This window comes from Abrus precatorius, unplaced genomic scaffold, assembly GCF_003935025.1.
Source record: "Abrus precatorius isolate BTA unplaced genomic scaffold, Abrus_2018 Scaffold7, whole genome shotgun sequence".
NCBI classification, from domain to species: domain Eukaryota; kingdom Viridiplantae; phylum Streptophyta; class Magnoliopsida; order Fabales; family Fabaceae; genus Abrus; species Abrus precatorius.
In genome coordinates this window covers 4,615,637-4,640,373 of record NW_020874417.1, presented here as the reverse complement: position 1 = coordinate 4,640,373, position 24,737 = coordinate 4,615,637, and the positions used below count along the sequence as shown (strand labels likewise).

Genomic DNA, 24,737 nt, shown 5'->3' with positions numbered 1-24,737 from the left:
TATTTTTTGTGTAGTCTGGTGATGAAAACTCAAGTTTAATAGTTTTTTTTTCTAGATAATAATTGTTTTTTTTTTTTTGTGATAATCCTGTTTAAAGTAGGATTATGTACATCATGATCAAACCAGTTCTTCCTGTGATTTTTTTTAATATTCGTAATGTTCAAAATTAGAATCAGATTCTAAATGTTTTACTTAAATCAATCAATTGTTAAGTATACGCGTTATGTTTTTATTCGAAAACAACACCAAATATAATTATAAAACATCAACTACATTTTATTTTTTTAAAAAGGGAAAAGAAACAGCAAAATTTGTCCCATTCGTGTGGATCATAACCATATACTAAATTACTAATCAATTCACGTGCCAAACTGCTTCTGGTAATTGCTTTGCTTCTCCATTTTACTAAAATATCTTAGTAATGCACTATATTAATTTTGGCCAAGTGCCAAGAAGACCATACTATGTTAACATAAAGCATTTCAAACCGAACAAGAAAACATCAATTAGATTGGCACATAGTATAATGCCCCAAATAGATTGTCCTATTAATGATTCTCCATTAGTGAAAGAAGCTGAAGAGGTCAATCGGCATGCCTCCAACATCAATAAAAAATATTAAACGGAGACCCGAGTTTTTCAGGCAAACAGGCTGGACCAAATTAATCAATCCATTTTCTTTTAACGATACCAACAACGTTCAAGTCCAAAGAAAAAAAACCTTTTTTACAAGTCTTGACAAAAAAAAAACGTTCATCCAAATTTGCTGTGAATTAATGAGAAGTCGCGCAATTCAGGTTCTTTGCCCTTTTAAAAAAAAAAGGTTTTCAGAACCAGAAGAAAAATCTGGCCGTAATTATAACGTCCATAATTGAGCAAACGAGGTTCAATGTGCCAATTGTCGTTCCCACTCATGAGCTTGAGTCATATCAGTCCATACAGATTAAGCTATCCCTTCTTAACTTCTTTCAAATAATAATTTTGCCTGAATTCATCACTTCGTTAGTGCTAAATTGAAAATGCAGTAATCGAATATCGCGTGTTAAATTTACAGAAGCTTGGGAAACGAACTTTTATCCTGGTTCTTGTGTGTGGCTTTGACAATAAAAACCACCAAAAGAATAGCAGAAATAAGAAGTGAGGAATACAAAAACGAAGGGGGCTACTATTCTCTCCTGATTGATACAATGATAGAATGGTTTGAAGCTACCACCACCTCTTGCAAACTAGCCAAATCCCTCCCTACAAACCCATCTTTACTTCCTAATATCTAACTAACTACCGCGAGTCCCAGATGATGTCATGATCTCAATATTAGTCCAAGACGCAAACGTACATACATGTACATACAGGACAGTGGTAAATGATACTCGTTTAGATTCTGCTCATTGTTGTGTCGTGTGCTTGTTTCTACCCTCTTGTCCATATTGCTGTCAAACGTTATCATTTAGAAATCCACAGAAACCATTTTCTACAATTTTTATGTACCCTACAACAGGACAAAATAACATTAGGGAACAATAATTAAGTCAAACACAACTTCAACATTATACAAAATTTAATAAAGTTCTAAGATTATAATGAAATTAACTATAAGCGCAGGTAACCTTGACAAGATGTAAATTAATGATTAAGAATAAGGCAATAACTCAATATTTAAATGCATCAACTATCTAATCTTAGAACAATTCTGAATTCTGATTAGAGATACCTCAACAGCGTCACGGCCCATTTGACCACCCCACCCCCACTTCTCTATCTCTCTTCTGGTCACATCACTCATCACATCTATTACTTCTCTTTCAGGGTGTCTATGCCAAACGAATATCTATCAAACATTTTCCATCTTAGAATGTTGCTCATCCATAATCTTCAATTATCAATTGAAACCCATAGTTCGACAATATCATTTTCAGTGTATCTCTGGCAACATTTGAATTGATGATTAAGAACAGTCAAGATGGAAGCCATCATCTTACATTTTTATATACATCTAGCAATTGTGACCTGAGCCAGAATGCATCATCTATCTACTCTTAGAATGTTGTTACAAATGTGACCCCTTGTTACTGTCTCCCTTTGAGGATCTGTGCTCCATTGGCCATCAACAACAAATTTTATCTACAACAAAAAAATACAGTTATTAAATCATTCTGCAGTATTTATGCTTTACTACTCAAAAAAGGTAACAGAAACAAATAGGTAATAAACAATCCAACCTATTCCAACTGCTACCCTACTAAACAAGAAATATAATAAAATAAAGCCCATAAAATGAACAGGAAGAGAACCGGAAAACAGGAAAGTTCCTGTCTGAAAGGCAGTGCTAATAATGACAGATTCTAATCAGTAGTTTCATTGAAGATGCACACACCTCATATACACCAGGATAAAGCCACAGCATCGTTGACCAAGATCTGGATCTCCTGAATATTATTTCATTGAACAACATATATCAATGTAATTATGAAGAAAGGTTAACTTTTCAAATAAATACATGATATTTATTATGCTGTTCTTTTATCAAGGTATGCAAAGAGTTTTTCACTCTGTTTCCTAGACGACATTGGCTTATTCCAATAGCAAATCATTGAAATGATACTATCAGTTTCAGCCTCAACATTTGTTGCCATCTAAACAATGAAACCTCCGCCCCCCCAACCCTACATTTCCTCTTATACAATCAACAAACAATAAGTAGTCAACAAAACCAGAATGCTGACAGATCAGTTAACAGTAGCTAGATGAACATGTTCAATTGGATATGAAGCGTCAGTAAAAAGTATTTTATCCCTAAAATATTAAAAACCTTGATTCTCCAACTTCTATAGCACTAGTTGACAGTTGAGGATCCATTTTTATTTGGTGATGCCAACCATTGAAGCTACCAGCCACCTCCACAACATCACCATCACCACAGAACTCAATCTCAACCTGAAATATTTGGGCACAGTTCTATCAACATGTATAGAGATTTTAATCAGAAAAAGAAATTTTCAATTTTTCATCTTTTGGGATAGAAAATTTCACTTATTGATTATCAAATACACCATATACAGGATCAATAGAACCAACATCTTTTTCATGTGAAAAGGCATACTCCTGTCAGCATGCATTTACCGAGGCTAATGACTAAATAGCTGGATGAATGTTTGAGTTCAACTTTAGATTTTCATAATATAAAATATGAAGTTGCTGGTAAATTCTAATATTGGTCCAATGTTATTTTAACATCCAATGGCAAGCATTTATATCGAGTTAAACCTCACCTAGTCCTCATAATAACTGGCAGAAATTGCCTACAAAAATGTCTTCTGATGCATACACATCCTTTTAGTATAGTGCAAGGAATGTATATACAGTTTCCTATAAATTACATTAAATCCAGGGACAACTTAGACAATTTCATGCACAAAGGGAATGCCAAAACTTAAGAGGACCACCAAAGCTCCCTTTTCAACACCAAGAATTATAGATGGTGTTTAAAGTGTTTCTTTCTTATGAAATTTGATCTGGTACTGGCTTTGATTTTTCGCAGAAGTAAAACACAACTCTATATAGGCAGGGATCAAGCGGTCTTACAGTGATCTCAAGATTTGTTTTACAATCATGAGTTGAGGGAATGTTCAGATACAATGCACTACTTTAATATTCTTATCATAAAACTGCTCAAAAATTTAACGTAAAGTAACCCTTAGACCAAGCGTGCAAGATGCTCTGAATACACTACTGGATTAAAAGTCCACAAGAATGCAGATGCAATACCTCCTTGAGTCCTGAAAGACTTTCTTCAGCAATGTGTAACTCTGCATCTTTTTCATATATAAGTTTTCTGGCTTTGCTGATTTCTGCCTCTGCCTTGGTTTGTAAGACAGACAAAGCAAGCTGAAAGCATAATAACATGTGGCTAAGTGAGTTTCATGGATAAAATCTCATACCATGAAGAGACTAGAGAGGGATGAGAGAAATGCTAAACATTCAGTTACTTCAAGTATGCTAAGATGTTGGTTACACTCTCATACCAACAAAAAAAAAATGTTGAATTTTGTCAGATTTGGGACACAAATTCAGATTGAATTTCAGTTAACTTTGAACCATCAAAAAATAAAGCCAGTTCAATGTGATAGAATATACTTTGCTAATATTAAGACAAGACAAGACACTTCAAACAAACTTAAAACAACCATATGCAATTTCTTATACTCGTAGTGTCAAATTTTGAGACTTGAGAGTCTGGGATCTTTTCGAAGACCAAGCAGTTTCCCATATAGTTTCAAGTTTTAATTAAAGAAACTTTCACGCATGTGATCATGGATCATCATCCCTAAAAATGACTTGCAGTTATGACATAAATTTCAGGTGATTCAAATGTTTCCATAACAGGAGTAGGTAGAGATACCCTTTACTAGGTTATCGCAGGAAGGAGAGCATAATAAATACATATTAAGCAAATAGGACTTCATGTCATCATGGAAATCAGTTTTGGCACTTTTTTTTCCACTGTTAAAATGAGTAAAATCAAATAGGTTGACATACAAAAGAAGTAGTTCTTATTTCTTCAAAAAGCAAAATTGAACTGTACGTTAATTTTGTTCATGAAATAAAATTAAGTTACAGTCATCTATTTTCTCCCTTATGTGTTGTTTGATGTCACCTCCTCAATCTTCTAACTCATTCTCACTTGTTCATGCACTCAAGTTCCTGTCTTTCTAAAATCCTTACTCTTAGGTCATAATGAGTTTAGAAATGGTTTTTATTCCTGGTGAATTAAAGGTGCAAAATCCCAAAGAATTGATTGGGCCAAACTCAACCATAAAAGCTAGTTCAACAATGGTTGCCCAAGTCATTATAAGAAGTACATTGGCACCTAGCCATCTTAGCAATGTATATACACATGCGGGCACACACACACACAAAAACACAAATATACTATAGTGCCAGTTCTCATTTACCTTTTCCTTCTCAATCTGTTCCTTCAGCCGGGACAGTTCCAACTCCTTCTGATACTAAGCACCCAATACCATTTGCAAATGGAAGTGGGAAAAAAAAAACGGTAACAAGTTATACTCATAATTAATCTAAAAAAAATTAATCAGGTTTAGCAACATCTAAACCACAAAAGAAACTTCACATAATTACTACCAGCATGAATTTAAGATGATTTATCTCACTTTCGTTTTGCACTTTTGGAGCCTGTATAATTAGAATAAGTAAAAAACAAACAATTAAGGTCACAAGCTGTCAATTGAGAAATAATTTCTGGAAATTTAGACATGAAATGACCTCAGCAACCATATCCTTGTCAAAATGAGTCGTTAGATCCTCACGTTGCATGTGATCATCCCTATATTTAATTTGAATGAAGAAAAAAAAAGGAAGGGTTCAGTTCAAATGAAAACATCCATGAACTTCCCAAAATCGTAGTTGTTTACTAGCATCCATGATTCCATATAATGCAAAATAGTTACCAAAGAGGCTGGTTCAAGCTCCAGATGGAACAACTTACTTGTATGTCAATGAGTTCCCATGAAGGGCAATGAAATTATTATCTTCAGATGGATGGGCACCTTGGGGCATATTGACAGCAGGTTCTGATTCAATATACTCTTCACTTTCCTGACCATCATCCCCATTTGAAATGCCAGAGACATGATCTATAAATCAAACAATTAGGTTTGTGCATTGTCCAAAGGTAAATTATTCTAAAATTTGTACTGAAGTGGGAAATAAATTATTCGATAATTTTATTGTTCCATTAAAGGGGCTTTGACTAAAGCATAGGCACTAGTTGCCAAAGATTTTTTAAGGAAAATGTTAATATCAGCCCTTAAGGCTGGTGTTAAACATCCAAAGTAGTATGATTTTATTAGAAAAGTATTTATAAGTTATAACATTTAAAATACCAGAGTGTAATAAATGTTTTCTTTTCCGATAAAAACCTTACTAATTTTAAATATTTTAAATCAGTCCTAAGGGTTGATATTAACAAAATCATTTTTTAAATAATGTTTGAAATCAAGGTAATGCAGCCCAAAATTCAAGGTGAAAATTGAAGTTAAGGAAAGGTAGATTATCTACATCCTCAATCACTTTTTCTTTTTACTCAGTATGTTGAAACTCAGATCAGAAGCTACTATTTTAAGGGGATAGTTGTAGAAATTCATGATGACAATACAACACTTCATATCAGAACTACCTTCAACTGGGTCTAAATCTCCATTCTGAATAAAATTTGCAACCTTGTCCTTCAAAGACAAGTTGGCCGAAGTGTCAAGATTCATAGAACTGCTGTCAGCAGAATGAACAACTGAATCAATTCTGTATTCCCCAGCAAAATTTTCCCTAACAAAAGCTTCAGAGGTCACCGGAACATCTTCCACAACATTCTCATTGCCGTCATCTAAACCTTCCAATGCAGGCAAGTCCTTTTGCTCCAAGGACAAATCAATTAACGGTTCCAAATCTTCATCTCCACTATCAATATCAGAATCATTAGATGAAGCACTGGAACAGTTTTCCACAGAAGGAACTGCCAATGGCAAGGTTATCTCATTCTTTCCAACCACTTTACCCGCTAAACTATCCTCAAACTCCGAATTCACAGCACACATTGCCTCAAATGATGATTCACCAGAAATTTCAGTAGGCATTGAACTACGGCCATCAAAATTGGGATAAAGACCTTCCCTCGAACTATCAAAATCATTATTGACCGCTTCAGCATGATTGACCAAACTATCCACCTTCTCATTCTGACCTTTAAATTGCATTATATATACATATTAGGCCATCCATCAGTCATTATCGCAAGCAATAAAAAAACTAATTAGAGTCCATTAGGAAAGAGGAAACATAATTGACCTGTTAAAGAATCAATGTCAACACGTAACGAACTTGCTGTTAGAAGCTCATGAATCTGTTTATGCCCTCTCCGTCTCACAATGTTTGCCAAGTCATTCCTATAAACATTAAAACAGAATAAAACGAGCAAAAATAAATAAATAAATAAAATAAAATAAAATAAAATAAATTTGAAGAGGAAAAGAGAAAGAAGAAAGAACCATCCATGAAGCAAAAGCTCCTTTGTAGAGGGAATGTGGTCTTCGGGGAGGCCAACCGAAGTGAGAAATTCCCGAATATCGTTACAGATCTCGGCGTCGCTTTTGGTCCTTCGGCTTCTCCTGAATGGTGCAGTGAAGAAATTCAGAAACGTGGAAATTGAAAAAGAAGAAGAGAAAATGAGAGAGAGACCTTGTTCTGGTCCTTGTGGTGCTGGTCTGTGAAGCGCGTAGTTGGAATTGGGTGGATATGGATGAGGGATGAAGAAGGTGCGTTGGAGAGAGCTTGCACGCGCTACAAGCGAGAGTGGTGCAGCTCGGGAAGTAACACACCCACACGGTGCTCATTTACACTCTTTCCTTTCTCTGTGGCCTCAACGAAGAAGAAGAGGATCACACCCTCCTTTCTCTTAATTCATTCACTTATTTACAATTTGCTTCATCATTTCATCGTTGAATCGGGACCGTATGCCCCCTCCCCGTGGAGTGAAAAAAATCAAGAGAATAAAAAAATAGACCATCAAATCTATGATTCTATATATTCTCAGAAGAATCACAGCAAAAACATAATTTCTCAATTGCAAAGAATTTGAGCAGAATAATAAAAAATAAATTATTGAATTATATTAGTGTAAGTTAATTTTATGTAATTTAATAAATTTTTATTGTATATTTTTTAAAAATAATTGTTAAATTAAATATTCTAATCACAAATTGCATCTCAAAACTTTAAATTAATTTAAAATTATTTAATATTTTATTTATATATATCAAAATTATCATAATATATATTTTTAAAATATATAAAAGTAAAGACTTTTTCATTAAATTATTTTTATTTTTTTAATTTTAATAAAATTTGAATAGATAATTATAGTAATATATAATTATAATATAACAACTTAATCGATAAAAAATATTTTTATATTAAATTATTGATAGTATAGGAGTAAATATAATTTACAGTTATATAATTTAATTTATTTCCATAATATATCTGTATACAAGTATTTTTTTTATCACTTTAAAATATTTATTATCACATTTTATTTATAGAAAAATTATTTAAAAAATTTAACCATAAATATTTGAAAGTAAATATATATATATATATATATATATATATATATATATATACACACACATATTACAGGCAAACAAAAGTTAAAAAATATTAATTAATGTAAAAAATAATTCATAATATGTCAAAACTATGTGTCACTCGAATTAAGATGATCAAATAAAAAAATCGCAATTAAATACACAAATAATATTAACAGTCAAAAAACTTACAATGAACAAAACAAAGTTTATAAAAGAAAATATATCACATTTTAAATCTCCTTAAAAATGAAGAGCACCTCCTAAACTTGTTGCTCAAATTTTAATCTAATCTAACAATGAACTAATCTTTCGTCGCAATATTATATTGATTACTATAAGTTTAAACGATAATAACTTTTTTTTCCCTCACTGGTTACTATTCTTTCTAAAAAAAACACTCTCTTATTTCTTAATCAAACCTCTTTTCACTTATTAAATTGGTATATAAAGTGAAATTTTTAATTGGAGCTTTATTAACATCAACATAGCCCAGTACCTACCATATTCATAATTCATGTCTTCCACTTTAACAAAGGGACAAAAAGAGAATTTCGACTCAGGAGTTTTAAATAATAAATTCGAACTTTTTTTTATTGTGTAGCTAAAGTATATATTAAATATTTTAAATTATTAATTAAATAATTTTTATAATTTTGTGATAATAAATTTTTTTATTTTCAATAAAAAATTAAACTGTTTAACGTATGTCTTTAGACTTCAATTACAAAAATTGTTGAATTATAGTGATACTGATAACTATTATTATTTTTTTGTTAAAAAAATATGAAAATTTCTAAACTTTTCACGTGTATATATATATGAATTTAATTACACTTTTGATTTTTATATTTAATTTACGAGTAATTTTAGTTTCTTTCATTTTAATTATTTGTATTTAGTCTCATTTAATAAAATTGATTTACTTTTAGATATTTTATAAAAATTAGAATTTAATTTTTTTTTATAATTATATAGAAAAACTATTTTTTATTTTAGTGGGTAATTATAATTTCAATTTTTTAGAAGTTACTTTTTGTTTAGTTTCAATTATAAAAGAATATTTTTTTGTTATTTAGTGATAGTTATAATTTCAATTTTTTATAAGTTATTTTAAAAGTTTTAAAATTAGATTATTTTCAAATAGTGATTTTTTTTTTATAATTTTAACCCAAAAATCTAAAACCTAAAAAGTTGTTCTTTTATAAGGGAAAAAAAGGCGATTTTTTCATTAAAAAAATCTTAAGCAAACGGCCTCTTATACAAATTCACTAAAAAATATATAATTTTTTTTAAAATAACATGCATAAAATATGATTAAAAATATTTTTATTTTATTATTTTATATATTGTTTTACAAATTTACATAAATCAATGATATATTACATATTTATTGTAATTTTTATTAACTATTGAATAAAAATTTGAAAATAAAATTAATTTAAACAATTATAAAATTTAAAAATTAAATGCAAGAAATTTAAACTAAAAGGGCCAAAATTATACAAAAACTAACATTTGAAAACTAAAGTTACAATTAAGGCATCATTCATTTGGCAACTAATGAGTGGATAAATGATACCAAATCATACAAATGAGGGGATGATTTTATGAAGTTTTATTTGATTTATTTGGAGTTAATTTATTATTATATAAATACTTAAAGTGGTTGGTATATAGTTGTCTCTTAATTATACTAGCAAGAATTTGATTATTGGTTGTATGTATAAACGACTTTGTTAAGAGAGGCAAAATATACTTTGGTATTCTCTTCGCCTTAAAGGATGATGAGTCCTCGACTCATTGTCGAGAAATACCCTTAGATTACACAAACAAAAATGACAAAAAAAATAAATAGTAACAAAGTAAATAAATAATAGCTTTTAAAAAAAAACAACGTAAATTTAATTTTTTTTAAAAACTAAAAGTATATTTAACCAAAATTTGTTAACTAAATAAACTTGAGTTGGAATCACCACGAGTCTGCTATGAGATAATAAGGACAAAGAGCTTATAATTGGACCTCCAACTTGTCAATTGTTTTTTAAGACATGGCCCATTGCTAGAAAATTGTGTAGCAAACTAGCAATAGATCATCGTTTTCATGAACTATTCTATATTTATATGTTATATATAACTCGAGGAGCATACATTCTACACTTTATAAATTGTGCTACTAGTGGCAAAGTTAAATTTCCCTTGCATAAGGTCCCTTTACATATATATATATATATATATATATATAATCATATATGGTTATGGAAACTTATGTTATTCAATTATGAGTTTAGAAGCTGATGAAGGTAAAAAAATAAAGCTATGAAGGTTGTTCCCCCGTTGACTTATACTATCTATTTCTTCTGTGAAAAAAAATTTGTGTCCTCATTCAACCTCAAGTTTCTTTGCAGAACTTATTAGTCTCACAGAAGAAATATAAGAGTGTCTCTTTCTTTGTGTGTGTGTGAGAGAGAGAGAGAGATGGGTAGAGCTCCTTGTTGTGACAAAGCAAATGTTAAGAAAGGGCCATGGAGTCCTGAAGAAGATGAAAAGCTAAAGGAGTACATAGAGAAACATGGTACTGGAGGGAACTGGATTGCCCTCCCACAAAAAGCTGGTAAGTTTTTCTTTCTACCCTTTTCTTCTCTTATTCTCATGCTAATTGTTATAGTTTGTGAAAAGTGAAGTTTGAAGAAATGAGCCTTTGATTACTCTCTTTTATGACTTGTGACATGCTGGGATCTTACCTGTTCAGCTCTTTCTTGTGTTCCTGATGGCATATGTTAATTTGTCTCATACAGGTTTGAAAAGATGTGGGAAAAGTTGTAGACTCAGATGGCTTAATTATCTCAGACCCAACCTTAAGCATGGTGAGTTTTCAGAAGATGAAGATAGAATAATCTGCACTCTCTTTGCTAGCATTGGAAGCAGGTATTATTTATTTCATTTATTTTCCACTTTCACTTTTACCAACCTTAGATATATTACATAGACTTTTGTTTTCACATTTTGAGACTATATTATCAAAATATAAATATGATATATGATACATGTACTTTTAGATCTGCTATATTGCAGACTGACAGTATTACTCAGTTGTTTCTTATTTGGGAACTCATTGTGACAAGTGTAGGTGGTCAATAATAGCATCTCAGTTGCCAGGTAGGACTGACAATGATATCAAGAACTATTGGAACACCAAGCTTAAGAAAAAAGCGATGGGAATGGATCCTTCAGCACTCAAGAAATATCACCAAGTTACCCTTTTATCCATCCTTCAAAACTCAACACCATCTTCATCCTCCTCGTCATCAACCTCATCACTATCATTCAGAGATAGCCACAATTTTTACTACCACCCCCATGTGTCTTTCACAGGTTCTGAGTCTATTTCATACTCATCTAGCCTTTTGAGTAGCAATTCTTCTACCTCAGTTTACTCCACTTTTCAAGCACAAGAAAGTTCTTTGCGTCCCTTTCAAAATTACCAAGTTAGTAGTGTCTCTATGTTAGGGGGTGAAACTAGTTGCACCTCTTCAGATGGAAGCTGCAATAATCAGATCAATCAGGTCAAAGAAGTAGATCTTGGATATGGTGGTGATGGAACTTTGGTTGACCAAATCGGTACTCTTAGTTACCTCTCTAATGGGTTGGAAGGTACCCAAAAGTTGATGCTCTCCAATGCTGGTAGGGTTAGTGGGTGGACAGTGGAACAAAGTAGAATATGGGGAGAAAATCCATTAGATTATGGTCTAGAAGAAATTAAACAGCTAATAAGCACTAGCAGTTGCAACAACTTTGTTTGACGACAAGAAGACAGAGGAAATGGTCATGTACTATTGATGCTGGCTGTGGTTAAAATCAAGAATATTTGAAAGGGGTGTGTAGAACTAGAAGATTCAGATTTGGACTTAAGTGTGTGTTTGTGGGGAAAGGTAGTGTTTAATTGGTCCATTTTCTTTTTTACAGTGCATATTGGAAGTTTCCCTTGTACATCATTTACTTGGTGCAGGTATTATTAACCCCACCACAAGTCCATAAACATGAATGTGTCCAAAAAATATGAATCAGAAAGGAAATGAGGAAGCCCTATAAAGTAGAACACCCTTGAATCCTTCACCCACCTAATATAAAAAGGGATTCCTGAAGCAATCCACTACTATTTTTAATATCATGTAACAGTTTTGTTTCCAATCATGCACCTAAAAGCACCTTTGATTTTGCTTAACGATCATGGCTTTATAATTTTTTTCTCCATTTTGAATCCCATTCAGGAATTTACTACGTAGAGCTTAAACCAGCATTTAAATAATGATTAGTTTTGTTTTTTTTTTTTGTATTGAAAGGTCATAATATAGTAGGTGATCTCAACAAAAATTAAAAGAAGAAATTTAAATCCATTTAATATAATTCATTAACCTGAAAATTCAAAATTTAAATATTTATTTTTTTCATTTAACTATATCAAATACATTGATTCACCATTCCGTTGTTCTCAATATAGTAGACAGAATAAAAATCGTGCACCTTCGTTTTCCATTATTAATAATCGTGATAAGTTTTATCTTATTCCTCTCTCTTTTGCTCTACGTTTTATTTCTCACTTCAAAATATTTCATTGCTCAGTTTCCATACGAAGAGAAGCAGAGGATGCATCCACTTATTAATCTAATTATTTAATAAACAGATTGTTTATATTACTAAATATTTTTATAAATTAAATTTTATCAATATAATTTTTAAGTTAAATATGTTTATTGAATAAATTAAGTTTATAAACTTTATATAATTAACTACTGCTTTATCTCATAATTTCATTTCGATACATAATAATTTTTTTAAATATAAGAAAAATTTGAGTATAAGATTAATTTATACAGTTATATATATATATATATATATAATTATATTTTATATTTTATATTCTATAAAAAATATTCAACTGTTATTAAATGAGGCAGAGTCCCGATCTAAAATCCTTTGGACTGTTTATGAAATTAATTTGTACAATATTTGTGGAATTAATTATTAAGGACGAAAACTAAGCTAAGTAAGAAATACTATTGACCTATTAGACAATATCAAAAGAAAATCATTGGGTAGTAGACACATGCAGACTTACATATAATTGGTGGACAAATGTACTTCATTAATTATGTAGACAAAATTAAAATTTGATGATATAAATTTTTATATTTTATTCTCTCTATCTTTATGATTTTGATCCTTTTATTTGAGGGTGAATAAATATACTCTCTTACTTAAAAGCGATAAATTTATCATTAAATTAATGATTTCAAAACATAAAATTATATAAAGAATAATTGCAATATATATATATATATATATATTAATATTACGTGATTTTAACATTTATATATTTATCTTTATATGATAAGTTGGTTTTTAATTAATTATCCCACCTAACTCAAATGTCCGAATTCATCACTGGTCGTAGCCTGTGAACCTTGCTTACAAAATGATCATTGGCGGTTAATTAGAGGTATTCAAAATTCAACCAATTTAATCAAAACAAAAGGATTAAGAAAAAATGATACTATAATAGATCATATTAAAAAAAAAAAAGATTGGATCATTTTTAACTTTAAATGTAAAAGTAATATAATTTAAATGAATTGACTTTTAATATATTTTTTAAAAATAATATTTACTTTAAAAAATATTATTTATATTTACTTTAGAATTTTCCATTATATATTCCACTACAGGTTTTACACTTTTTTCTATTTTATTGATTGATATTAGTTGTTAAGTTAGCATAAATAGATAAAAATAAATTTTAAGTTATTTATAAGGACCCTTATGTCCAGCAACTTTTTTAATAAGGTATTATTTTCTCTCTCCAAAAATTTTAATAACAAATTATAATAGAAATTGACATAAGTGGGATGTGACCAATTTAAAATCTGGAATTAGGCAGTGCTACGAGAAAAACATGCTCTGTATTCACAAAACTTCATAATTTAGGTTGCAAGTATACAGCATCATCGTGATTTGAAATATTTTTCAATTTTTTACGGCTAGATTATCAATGTAAGACACACACATCATCCTCGTTTAAATAATTTTTTAAAACCCCGGTTTAGAAATTGCAAACAATATACTCCATAAATATTGATTTGAAAATGAGTTAATTATAAACAAATCCAACGAGGGGAACAAAGATTTAAAAGATAGTATTTAATTAAAGCATGCATTACATGATGGGACTGACAAAAAATCATTGTGGGAGATTGGCCAAAAGCATACAAAAATATATGATATTAAGATAATGATGCCTTGTACTAATTTTTGTTTAGAATAAAAAAAAAAATTAGTTTAATATTCCAAGGAAATAGCAGATGGAAAAGTTGGAGCCAAATTTGCATTGACCTCTTCACCATTTTGTTTGCATTCCCCCGAGATTAGACCAAGAAGATTTGCCAGCAGTAGGCATCATATAATAGACATCAAAATCACAGCTAAATGTCCAAAGCCTTAAGACGGGCAAAAAACAAAGTGTTTATTAATGCAAGTGAGTGTATAAAATGTCAAAAGGCACTGTTTACCCCTGCCCCCAAGAAAATCTCATGTGACCTCTATATTCTTTCTTTCGTGAGAATTAGTGGTCTAAAAAGTTTTAAAATTAGACAAGATCGATGATTTGACTAACTAGATCGATTCAGTTATCGGTTTGGATCATTTAAAACTTGATAGAATAAAAAAATTGATTTAAAATTAGTTAAATTGGTTAAGAAATGATCAAAATTAAGTCTAAGTTGATATCAGTAAACTGATTTTCTTAAAAGAGAGGTTGAGATACTGTACAAATATATAAAAATATTGAAATTTTGAAAATGTTCTGGATAAAACAGGTTATGTCCGACTTTTTATTCATAAATTGTTTTAAAACAATCATATCACTTAATGTTTGTCATAAAATGTTACAAAGTTTTACAAATTAGTAGTAAATATCATCTTATTAAAATTAATTATTAGAATTTATTTATTAAGAAGCACTGCCCATAATCAAAGTCAAATTTATCAGCAAAAAAAAAGCTGCATAGTAGCATCAAATCAAAGTTGGCTGATCTGCATATTTATGCAGTGGTAATGCCAGAATCAAAGCTGCACTTCTTATGAATGGGGAAGTTATATTCAAACATGTTTCTCAAGATCTTAATCGAGTAGCAGATAGCCTAGCTAATTTGAGCCTACTGCATCACCAACTTTTGCAAATATGGAAGGAACCTCCTGCTGAAGTCTGCTCGTATTCAAAGCTGATTTAGTTTCTGTCATTTAGCTTTGTTGTTTTATCTCTTGCTTCCTTTTGTGTAACAAGAAAAAAAAGTTGAATCCCATTGGCGAAAGTTAATAGTTTACTAATTCAAAATGTTAAGCCATTTTCGAAAATCAGGTTACTCAAGTTTAAAGTTTATTAATTCATTTTCACCCGTGCTGTATACCCAAGGCTTGCACATTAGATTCTAATTCTGTATCAAAATCTATATTCGAGGAAAAACAACAGGTCACACTAATAGATTAGAAACAAGAAAAAGAAAAAAAGATAAATTAGCAAACTACAAGTCTATGGCGTCAAAACATTTTTTTGACACAATCATGCACTTGTTATTTGTCATGAAATGTTACAAACTTTGATGTCACTTTTTATTGTAGTGTTATCGAAATAAAAATTCAATCCTTATTGAAGACTGCATAAACATTAATTAAAAATCACATTAAAGCTTTGTCCAATCTTAAAGTAGACAAATTCCACACCCTAAACCGTCTTTTACTTTTAAATATTGCCATGTAACTACCACAAGAAAGTTATTTTCACAAGCAAATCTTGTGTCATAATAAAAGGCCAAAGCGAACCTCGCAAAGCGATAATCATACCCCTTCACAAAAACTTATAAGAATAACGGAATAAAGAACAAGAAATTCTTTCATTTTAAAGAGATGAGTTAAAGCAGTTCACTCCTCCCAAACAGCTCAAACATCTAATTCCATAATCCATTCTATTGGAATTGGTTGTTGATTGCCCATGTTTCATCTGATTTTCAAACCCAATGGACTTTTCACCACGGTTATATACGTTCAACAATTTTGAGCTTCAAATTTCAAGTTTAAGGTTGAGAATGTCAGAGCTAGCAGTTTATTTTGGCCCAACTCCCAAAGAACGAATAATTGGATATCGACATGACAATAATTTTTTGAACATGTACAGAGATAAGCAACAAATTTTTTTAGTACATATACAGAGATACAATTTTATGTACAAAGTGCACAAAGAATGGTTAGGAAACCTACAATATGTATTTACAGAAAGTCCCATTGCCAATAGACCTTCTCTACAATCCCTCCACCACTTTTAACAGCTAGGTGAAGCGTCTCGGAAGCTGGAGGAACCCCCCATAATAATGGCACTGCAACAGTCATGGTTAGTTTTTCATGTAAATCACCTTTGCTTGCCTTCTCTGCGGCAATAACCTGCCATAGAAGATCGGTTCAAATGTTTAGAGAATTTGAGTTCAGCTATGGTATCGGAAAAATTCAAGAAAAAATCTGGATATTGTGACACATCAATGGAAAAAGTTGCCAAGTAAATGCTTCCACGTCTATGCATTTCACTGGACATGATCCTCAATAGGTGGTATCGACCTACCCAACTAACTTCCAGGATTTCCCAGACTTGCAACTACTCATAATAGTTCCAGTTACAATAAACCCTCACTCTGAATCAAGTTAATGATTGTTTATTGACAAGTTAATGGTCTCCCAATTCAAACTTCAATAATCGTGTAATTTATTGCAACAAGATACTAACAATAGAAAGTAGAACTGAAAAGAATTGGGATGTTTAAAGATGCAATATGCTACTTAGAAATTTTATTGGAGAGACAAAAAAAGACAATCAGCATTCAGAACTGTTGTCTTGCTTGTGTGTATGAGCAAAGATGCGGCCTTGCAAAAATTTAGTGTGCATGTGGATAAACAACTTAATTAAGCACTTACTAAATAAATTTTTAGCACATGAGAACTTATGTCATGAATATGGACATAAAATTTACTGAAATAAGTTGACGAGAACTTATAGAAGTCATAAACTACTTTCATTTCAAATAAGCTCCATAAAAGCTCTTCTAAGTTCCAAAAACCTCCCTAGAGGCCTAGAGGAAAATTGAATGGTATAGAAAGATGAGGGTTCTTTTCCCCTAATTTCTGTGTGTAGCACTATTCTTTAAAGATTATCCTCTGCACAAGGCAGTTTCATAAGCATAACATCATCATATGAAATTTTAACAATGGTTAGCAATTTTGACTAGAATTTCTTCCTCAGATAGTTAGAAGTTAGATCCAGGCCACGGGAGCTTTATTTAAAGAAAAAATATGACCTACCTCTCCGCCGTGCTCTAAAACAGTGTCTTCCACCACATCACTAAGCATCTCAATGGAGCGGCAGAAACCAAAAATACAAAGTCTTCTACCCATATCAAGTCCCTAGAAAAGAGGATATTTCTTATTTATGAGAGCGTAAAGGATAATTCAATGAAGAGGTTTAGTTAAAAGAATCAGTACTTACATTTGTAGCTGCAATATCAAAGAGTGCACCCAAACAGAGGCCTTGATTTGGATTCATGTAATCATTCTCCTGAAAACGTTGAAATTTTTGAGCAGTTTTGGATTTCCCTTGCTTCTTCTGTGAAGCACAACAATATGATTAGCCAATCTCAAAGAACATCTGACAATAAAATGGATTATAAACAAGACGTAGCAAGGATCAAAGATGAGAAAGGTTTAAAAAAGTGCACATGGTGTCTTCGGCTTAAAAACTGATTCTATGATGCCAAGTATTTCACATGAAAAACCAAGATACTTTTGAACACGAGTAAAAGGGCAGAGTCTAACTCTGTTACAATATGCAATATACCACAATTAGTAAGAACACAATGAAAAACTTATATAATCATGATAAGAAGCATGCTGGACTTTCACTTATATGACAGTTCAACTTTGAGCTTCTAAATAGTTGATTTCTGGACACCCAAAGGGCTTTTGTGTGAAATTAGAAAAGACGTGTTAAAATTATCAATAAAAATTATAATTGGATCTTCTCCAATTAAATTAAGATTTTGGAACTATAGATTCTAGACAAGAGATAACTGTAGCAACATACCCAAAAATAAATACCGACCAAACATAACCGACCAAGAAAAGATCACCGGCACAACTGAAAACAAAATGAAAAACAGCAAGATAAAATCATACATCTGAAAAGCTGACACGACGTGGAACCATGGAGCCTCCAATCTGGATCAGTCCATCAGCAGTGAACAACGTAATTCTATCCTCGGGAACCCATTGAATTTCTGAGAAGTTGGAAACATAAGAAAAAGTAACTAAGATTACATATAAGAGACAGGATGGAGACTTAATTAATTCGAGAATGTAACATTTGATCAAGTCAAAATTTGGTCCAAAACGCAGACTCTCAGATAAAATCATCTAAAGTGTATCGATCAGGGAAGACAGGATATGCATTCGAAATATAAAAGCATTTAATCCAAACTCATAGTCATTTCTCTCTATTCCAAAAATAAAATATAAAAAATAGGCTACAGTCTTCTACTTGAACACAATCAAATTCGATTAAAGCCGTAAAACCGCATTCCACACGATTCCTAGAAAAAACCATTTGAAGACAATAAACTTAATTTGAAAGACATCAATTCCGATCGCCACGCTTAATGTGAAGCATAATAGTAGCCGAATTTCGAGTTCAATTATTTATTTTATTATTCTAAAAAATAAAAAGCAATACACATAATTGATAAAGGAAGCTCAATCTTTTTAACAACAAACAGAGTTATTGAAATAGAGAGTTAAAAAAAAAGAGCGCACCGCTATCGGAATCGGACCAAGGGAAAAAGCCGAAGGAGTGATTACCGGAGGAATTGGCTTTGGGGAGGAAATGGAGGAGACGGGGGTGAGGAGTGGAAGGAGAGGGAGAGAAAGGGAAAGAGTTGAAGGTGAATGGTGTTGAAGGAGAGAGGGAATTAGGAAAAGAGAATCTGAACGTAGAGAAGCAAAGTGCAGAGATTTCAGCCATTGGAATTTGGAAGAGAGAAAGGAAATTACTAACGACAGAGTGAGAGAGATATGAAGAAAGGGAAACGACTAAAGAGAGTTTGTTTGTTTGATTATTCATTGGAGTCACCGGGTGTTCGGACAGCCATTCCCTCTCTCTCTCTCTCTCTCTCTCTCTCTCTCTCTCTCAGGTCCTCTCACCACCTTATTTCTTTATCAAATTATTATTACTTCTTTTTTCTGGCTCAGAGTTTCACAGCCATACCACACTTGTTCCTATTTTTTATTTTCTGCCTCAGATTATTGTGCAATTTTTAATGTATTGATGAATATCATTTTTATGAACACTTATTATATTTAAATTTTGATTATGTGTCATTGAATATAGATAAAAAAAAATCATTAAAAGTTAAGTGAAAAAATACATGATTTGTTAATATAAAAATCTGCTGGGAGCAAGAATGTTCAAGTCCAAACAATGTGAAATAAGAGACCTGTTAATGGTAAAGTTAGAAGAACATGAAATGTAAGAACTGAAAGTTACACTCTTTTGCATGCAAAAATTACAATTTATTTTTAAAAAAAGCGCTAATGAATGCATGCTGACGATGAAAAGGAGTTTACTAATAATTGTCTGTTCAGTTCAACTCGGCATAACCATAGAAGCTTTCGAATCGCAGAGTCAGAAGGTGTGACTATTCCTAGCTATGATTCTCTAATGCAAGTGTATATAGTTATAAATTTATAAGTGTTGGTGTTTTATAAGTTGATACAAAATTTAATTAATAATTGATATTATTTTACATTTTTAAATAGATAAATAAATATAAATAAAATTTTAAAATTTATTTACATTGGTGGCTCAACAGAAATGAAAGCTTAAAGCATTATAAGATCTTTTTAATATTTTTAAAAAATAAAAAAATTAAAATAATTATAATGAAAAAGAGAATCTCTTTAAAAAAAATACTTTTTTTGTTATTTTTATTTTTTTTTGCGCAGAGGGGAGGTAGGGATTGGGAGGGGGGGGGGGAATTGTGGTTTTTGTAAGAAACTTTAATTTAAACTAATGCTAATGAAGGATGATTTTGTAAGAAAAATAGATGCATTGTTTAAAGTATCAAAATAGGTATAAAAAGTAATCCCCATTTATATTTCTAAAGTAATAAAATAAGCAGAAAGGAATGTAATTAATGATACAAAATATTTTTCATTTAAGCACGTGCATTATTTTAAGAATTCATGATAATTTTCCCACTAAAATTCTAAAAACGTTTTACCATATATGTTTCTTCCTCTTTCTATTCTCTTTGATGAAAGAAACTTCATTCCATGTGTCTACTTCTCCCTGTCCTATCCAAGTCTTGTACTTCAAAGTTTGTATGCACTTAAAGCAAAACCCAGACATCCAAGACTTTCAATGCAACACAAATTATAGTACTATCAAGTTCATTTTATAATAAAATCTAGGTACTTTATTTTTAAGTACATAAGAATTCTCATATTGGGCCGAGGCAGAACATGTTGCTCTTAATGGACTGCCCCCTTTCCACTAGTCTTAATGGATCAGCCTGAACCCTTATCGTTGATATTGGGCCAATCAAATTATTCTTTTTTAATGAACATAACATCAAGCTGAGCCATGACCCCTCTTTTTGGAACTTGGATTCTTTAGAATTAATTTTAGTCGTTCTCAACAAAAATATAATAATAATAAGTGAAGTTTTTGCAGCATAACTCAATGGTGAAAGTTGGCAAGACGATGCATTATGGACAGGAGTGAACCAAAAGAATTAACTGGAGACCAAAAAATAATATTTAAACAATTCACCAATTTTGAAAAACAAATTTGTTACAAAAATAACTCAGCATTAAAATGGCCTTCAAGAAAACCCCACAAGAAGGAGGGAACAAAATAGCTCAATTTGAAGTTTAGAGACCTCAAAAACAAAGTTTGAACTTGCTTACCCTCATAATATCAATTCTGACTTAACTTATTTCCTCAGCTTCATATGCGACCCTTGGACAAAAAGGAAAAAAAAAGGCACAAATTCTATGCGTTAAGGTGGTGGTGGTGGCTTCATGGTTTATGAGCTGGTTTCATGATCTAAAAGGAAATAATATTCCATCATGGAACAAAGATTGAGAGAAGAAAAAGAGAGAGAGAAGGCATTGTACTGATGTCCAGTGAGGCGAATAATAATCTCGAAAACAAAAAAGCTGATGCAATGTCGGAGAAGCAAATATACATTGAAAGCAAGAGTGAAGAGTGATAGAGAAGGCGCATATAACATACCCTTTGTAATTGTTTGGATGTACCCCTTCTTTAGCAAGCACGCCATCATTCTCTGACATGCAACATTATGTTACATTCAGCATGTACACCTGTGCATGGCAGAAAAAAGAAGACCAAACAACATACGAGAACATACACATTTGTCTTAGAAGCCATCTCAGAAAAGCTGATTAACCCTTTGTCTTTTTGCTTGCTGTCTCTTTGTTTACGCTACCCCCGTCGAATGCATGTAGACAATGCCACATGCTGCATGCTACATTTATTGCCCTTAACCTTTTCTTTCGTTGGTCCTTTTTCTTTCCATTGCTTAGCCAGGTTGAGGAATATATCATCATATCTTCTGAGTCATCCTATAGAGACATATTAAGAAGCTAGATTCTATCGATTGCTACACTACAATGCATGTTATTGCGTAGAATTTGACTCTCGTAAAGTACATAATTCGTTGTAGATTAAAAGAAAAGTGAAATATATTTTTCTCACATAAAAAGTGAAAAATGTTAATCCTTAATAAGAAAATTCAGAAAATTTATTATAATAAATTTATGATTTATTACATAGGTGCTTGAAATTATAACCGTTAATTTTCTCTTAAATATTTGAATTTTTTATTTTTTATTTTTATCCAAATTTCAATTTGTAAAATTTGTCTATTTCCGATTTATTGTGCTCAATCCAGGTTTTGATGCTCTATGAAGAGAAGAGAAATTTTGGATTGTAAATCTATTATCACATAATTTAGTCGCACTAATTTTCCCTAATCTTGATGAGTTCAAGCTTTGGGCTGTAAAAATATTTATGTTTAAGTGAAATCCCTTTGTCCGAGCCCAGATCAAAGGTATCTGTCACTGTATTAGTGGGCTGCTACCTGCCAGTGTGGTAGCAATTGGCAAATGATTTGTCCAACAAAGAAAAGGTTAACTTGCTTTGGGATTAGAGGTGGAGACTAATTGGTTTACAAGGCAGGAAAATGTTTTTATTTTTCACAACTTACAATATTATTAGAGTTCTATCATTGTGATTTAAAAAATGTAATTATCATTATTAAGAATAATAGATTTAGCCAAGCTTTTGCACCTGGTAATTAAGACCATTGAATTTATCTTCAACTGGTGTATATGATGAAAAAACTGGAATCTGAAAAATAGCATATTGTAGCTATTAATAAAATTATTTGGACGAGTAACTAAACATATTGTAAATACAGGAAGGCGAGTCTTAGTAGCATTTTAAGTTGTATATATAATTTTATAATGCCTACACTTACTTTTATCGATCCAAAAGCACTCTTTCTTTTATCCAAGTAAGCCAGGGATTTCGAGTTCAACGTGGCCATGGTAACGTTACAAGTTGATTCATAAGGCAAACGCAGTTAGGCACAAATTCTGGTTAAAAAATCATGGTCGATTCTTTACCCCACTTATCTTTAGATTTTGGCATAAGATTCGATTTGAACACGACCCCGTAAAATGGTTCAATAATTAAGTTTAGCCGCACCGCTTTTACTTCGCTTGCAGTGAACCTATTGTCCACGCCACGACCCAATCTTTTCAGCTTTTCAAGTCATGCATGGCCCCGCCAATTACTTGTCAATCCCACTTTATAACTAACTACTCTTTCAGCCTTCAATTCTACTTCTCTTTGACAGTTTGACTTGCTTCACAGTCAGTGTAACTCAATTTAAGTCAATTTTCAACTGTATGCATGAAAAATATTATTATCAAAATTACAAAATTTACCTTGGCAATATTTACGTTTTGGAATCTTTAAGTGTGAAATGAGATATTTTTTTTGTTATGTAGCAAATTAACTTGCATTAGCAACTCTTTTAAAAATTTAAATAAGAAATTTAATACCAAAATTTAAAATCTTGTTAATCAGTGTTCTAATAATGCTAGTTAAAGAATGAAATAAACTAAAAATGGGGTTAGAAATGCATGAAAAATAGTAGTAAATGTACATTAAGAGCATTTTTAATAAAAAAATACGTTTAATTCTTTAATAAGTGTCCTTTAAGTATTATTTAACATTTTTTAAGTTTTATTATTAATTTAGGAAATGGGTTTACAGAAATTTACTTTTAATAGAAATAAATTTTATAAAATTTACATATGAGTCTCTGAGTGACAAAACGCTGCTTATGATAAAAAAGAAATTAAAAAAAGGGTAGAAAAGGTACTACCAACTTCTGCTCCATCTGAATTGTTGGAGAAACCTAACAAGTTAAGATTTTTGAGCCTTTTACGTAACGTAAGATATACATTTGGTAAGGAAGAGGCCATTTTCATTCAGTCCAGCAGTAACCTGTTCAATCAAATCTTGGTTTCGTGTAACACCCTTTTCATTTTAACGAATATGAAAAGATAAACCACATATTTCCCCCACGGTTACTGAATTACACTCTTAACTTTGTATCCTTTCAGTTGCTATCTGAAAATGAATTAGAAAAAACAAATTTGGAGACAGGCCTTTCTATTATAACTATCCTGCAAGGTAGCAACCTTATCATGATTTTCTGGTGACAACCAACATAAAGTACTATACTTGTCCATTTACGCTATCAATTATGTTTTTATGTTCTCACACATCGTTTTCGTATCAAAACCTCGTTCACATAGGGATCGAATATCTCCCACATTTAAATCATCAAGCCCACAATTTCTTCTTTACCCCATTGTGTGACATGATTTTTTACCAAAGCATGGGTGGTCAGTGGCACGTGTGTACCATACTTAAGGGCCACCCTCGTTTATCTTATTTAATGATTCTGATAGATAGCTAGAGATGTGAAAACACCTTCTGTATGATCATGTAGACTGTTGATTTTAAGAAAGGAAATGACCAAAGAAATAAAATTATTAATATCATTATCCTTTTGATGCCACTGCAATTCTTTTAAATTAATCAATTGAAATATGATAGTCACAAATCAATTATAAAAATTTTGGGGAGCTAAAGCATATTGAACATATAAATCATTTAAAAAGAGAGAATTAGGTTCCTCTCTCTAGCTGGGATATAACGCTGAGTGACAACACAGTACAAAGCCTCATGAACATGAACGAAGATGAAGCTATTAATATTATAATATGCGTTCTATGTGCAAAACCAACAACCATATTCTTTTCTTCTTTTCATAACCCTTCTTTTGGCGGTAACAAGAAGACCCATAAAATCATCCCGTAGAGATTCCG

At 31.4% G+C, this 24,737-nt stretch overlaps 3 protein-coding genes across 6 annotated transcripts; 1 reads left to right on the top strand and 2 right to left on the bottom strand.

Annotated features, from left to right (window-relative positions):
* Window positions 1-791: 791 nt before the first annotated feature.
* On the bottom strand, window positions 792-7,489 carry LOC113871221 (protein PTST homolog 3, chloroplastic). Of its 4 annotated transcripts, XR_003505779.1 has the most exons (14): window positions 7,252-7,481; window positions 7,062-7,181; window positions 6,862-6,959; window positions 6,197-6,757; window positions 5,507-5,654; window positions 5,284-5,344; window positions 5,143-5,193; window positions 4,953-5,006; window positions 3,766-3,885; window positions 2,810-2,934; window positions 2,375-2,426; window positions 1,980-2,121; window positions 1,712-1,828; window positions 792-1,489 (listed from the first exon to the last, which is right to left on the bottom strand). XR_003505779.1 is itself a non-coding variant. In XM_027508164.1 (13 exons), exons 1-12 carry the CDS (start codon window positions 7,404-7,406, stop codon window positions 2,023-2,025), a joined length of 1,635 nt encoding a protein of 544 aa, XP_027363965.1. In that variant the 5' UTR covers window positions 7,407-7,481; the 3' UTR covers window positions 795-1,489; window positions 1,980-2,022. The 4 variants fall into 4 exon arrangements, 3 of the variants coding, with proteins under 3 accessions (XP_027363965.1, XP_027363964.1, XP_027363963.1); XM_027508164.1 differs by lacking the exon at window positions 1,712-1,828 and having other exon boundaries at window positions 795-1,489; window positions 2,375-2,417; XM_027508163.1 differs by lacking the exon at window positions 1,712-1,828 and having other exon boundaries at window positions 796-1,489; window positions 4,953-4,997.
* Window positions 7,490-10,637: 3,148 nt separating this feature from the next.
* On the top strand, window positions 10,638-11,999 carry LOC113873315 (transcription factor RAX2). The gene is given in 5 exon segments (XM_027511379.1): window positions 10,638-10,773; window positions 10,958-11,087; window positions 11,290-11,466; window positions 11,602-11,955; window positions 11,957-11,999. Coding segments are annotated over 5 exon segments (840 nt in total).
* A 4,363-nt stretch (window positions 12,000-16,362) lies between these two features.
* On the bottom strand, window positions 16,363-19,457 carry LOC113872994. Its single transcript, XM_027510922.1, has 5 exons — window positions 19,062-19,457; window positions 18,429-18,529; window positions 17,743-17,859; window positions 17,559-17,660; window positions 16,363-16,649 (listed from the first exon to the last, which is right to left on the bottom strand). Exons 1-5 carry the CDS (start codon window positions 19,366-19,368, stop codon window positions 16,479-16,481), a joined length of 798 nt encoding a protein of 265 aa, XP_027366723.1. The 5' UTR covers window positions 19,369-19,457; the 3' UTR covers window positions 16,363-16,478.
* Between the last annotated feature and the right edge of the window lie 5,280 nt (window positions 19,458-24,737).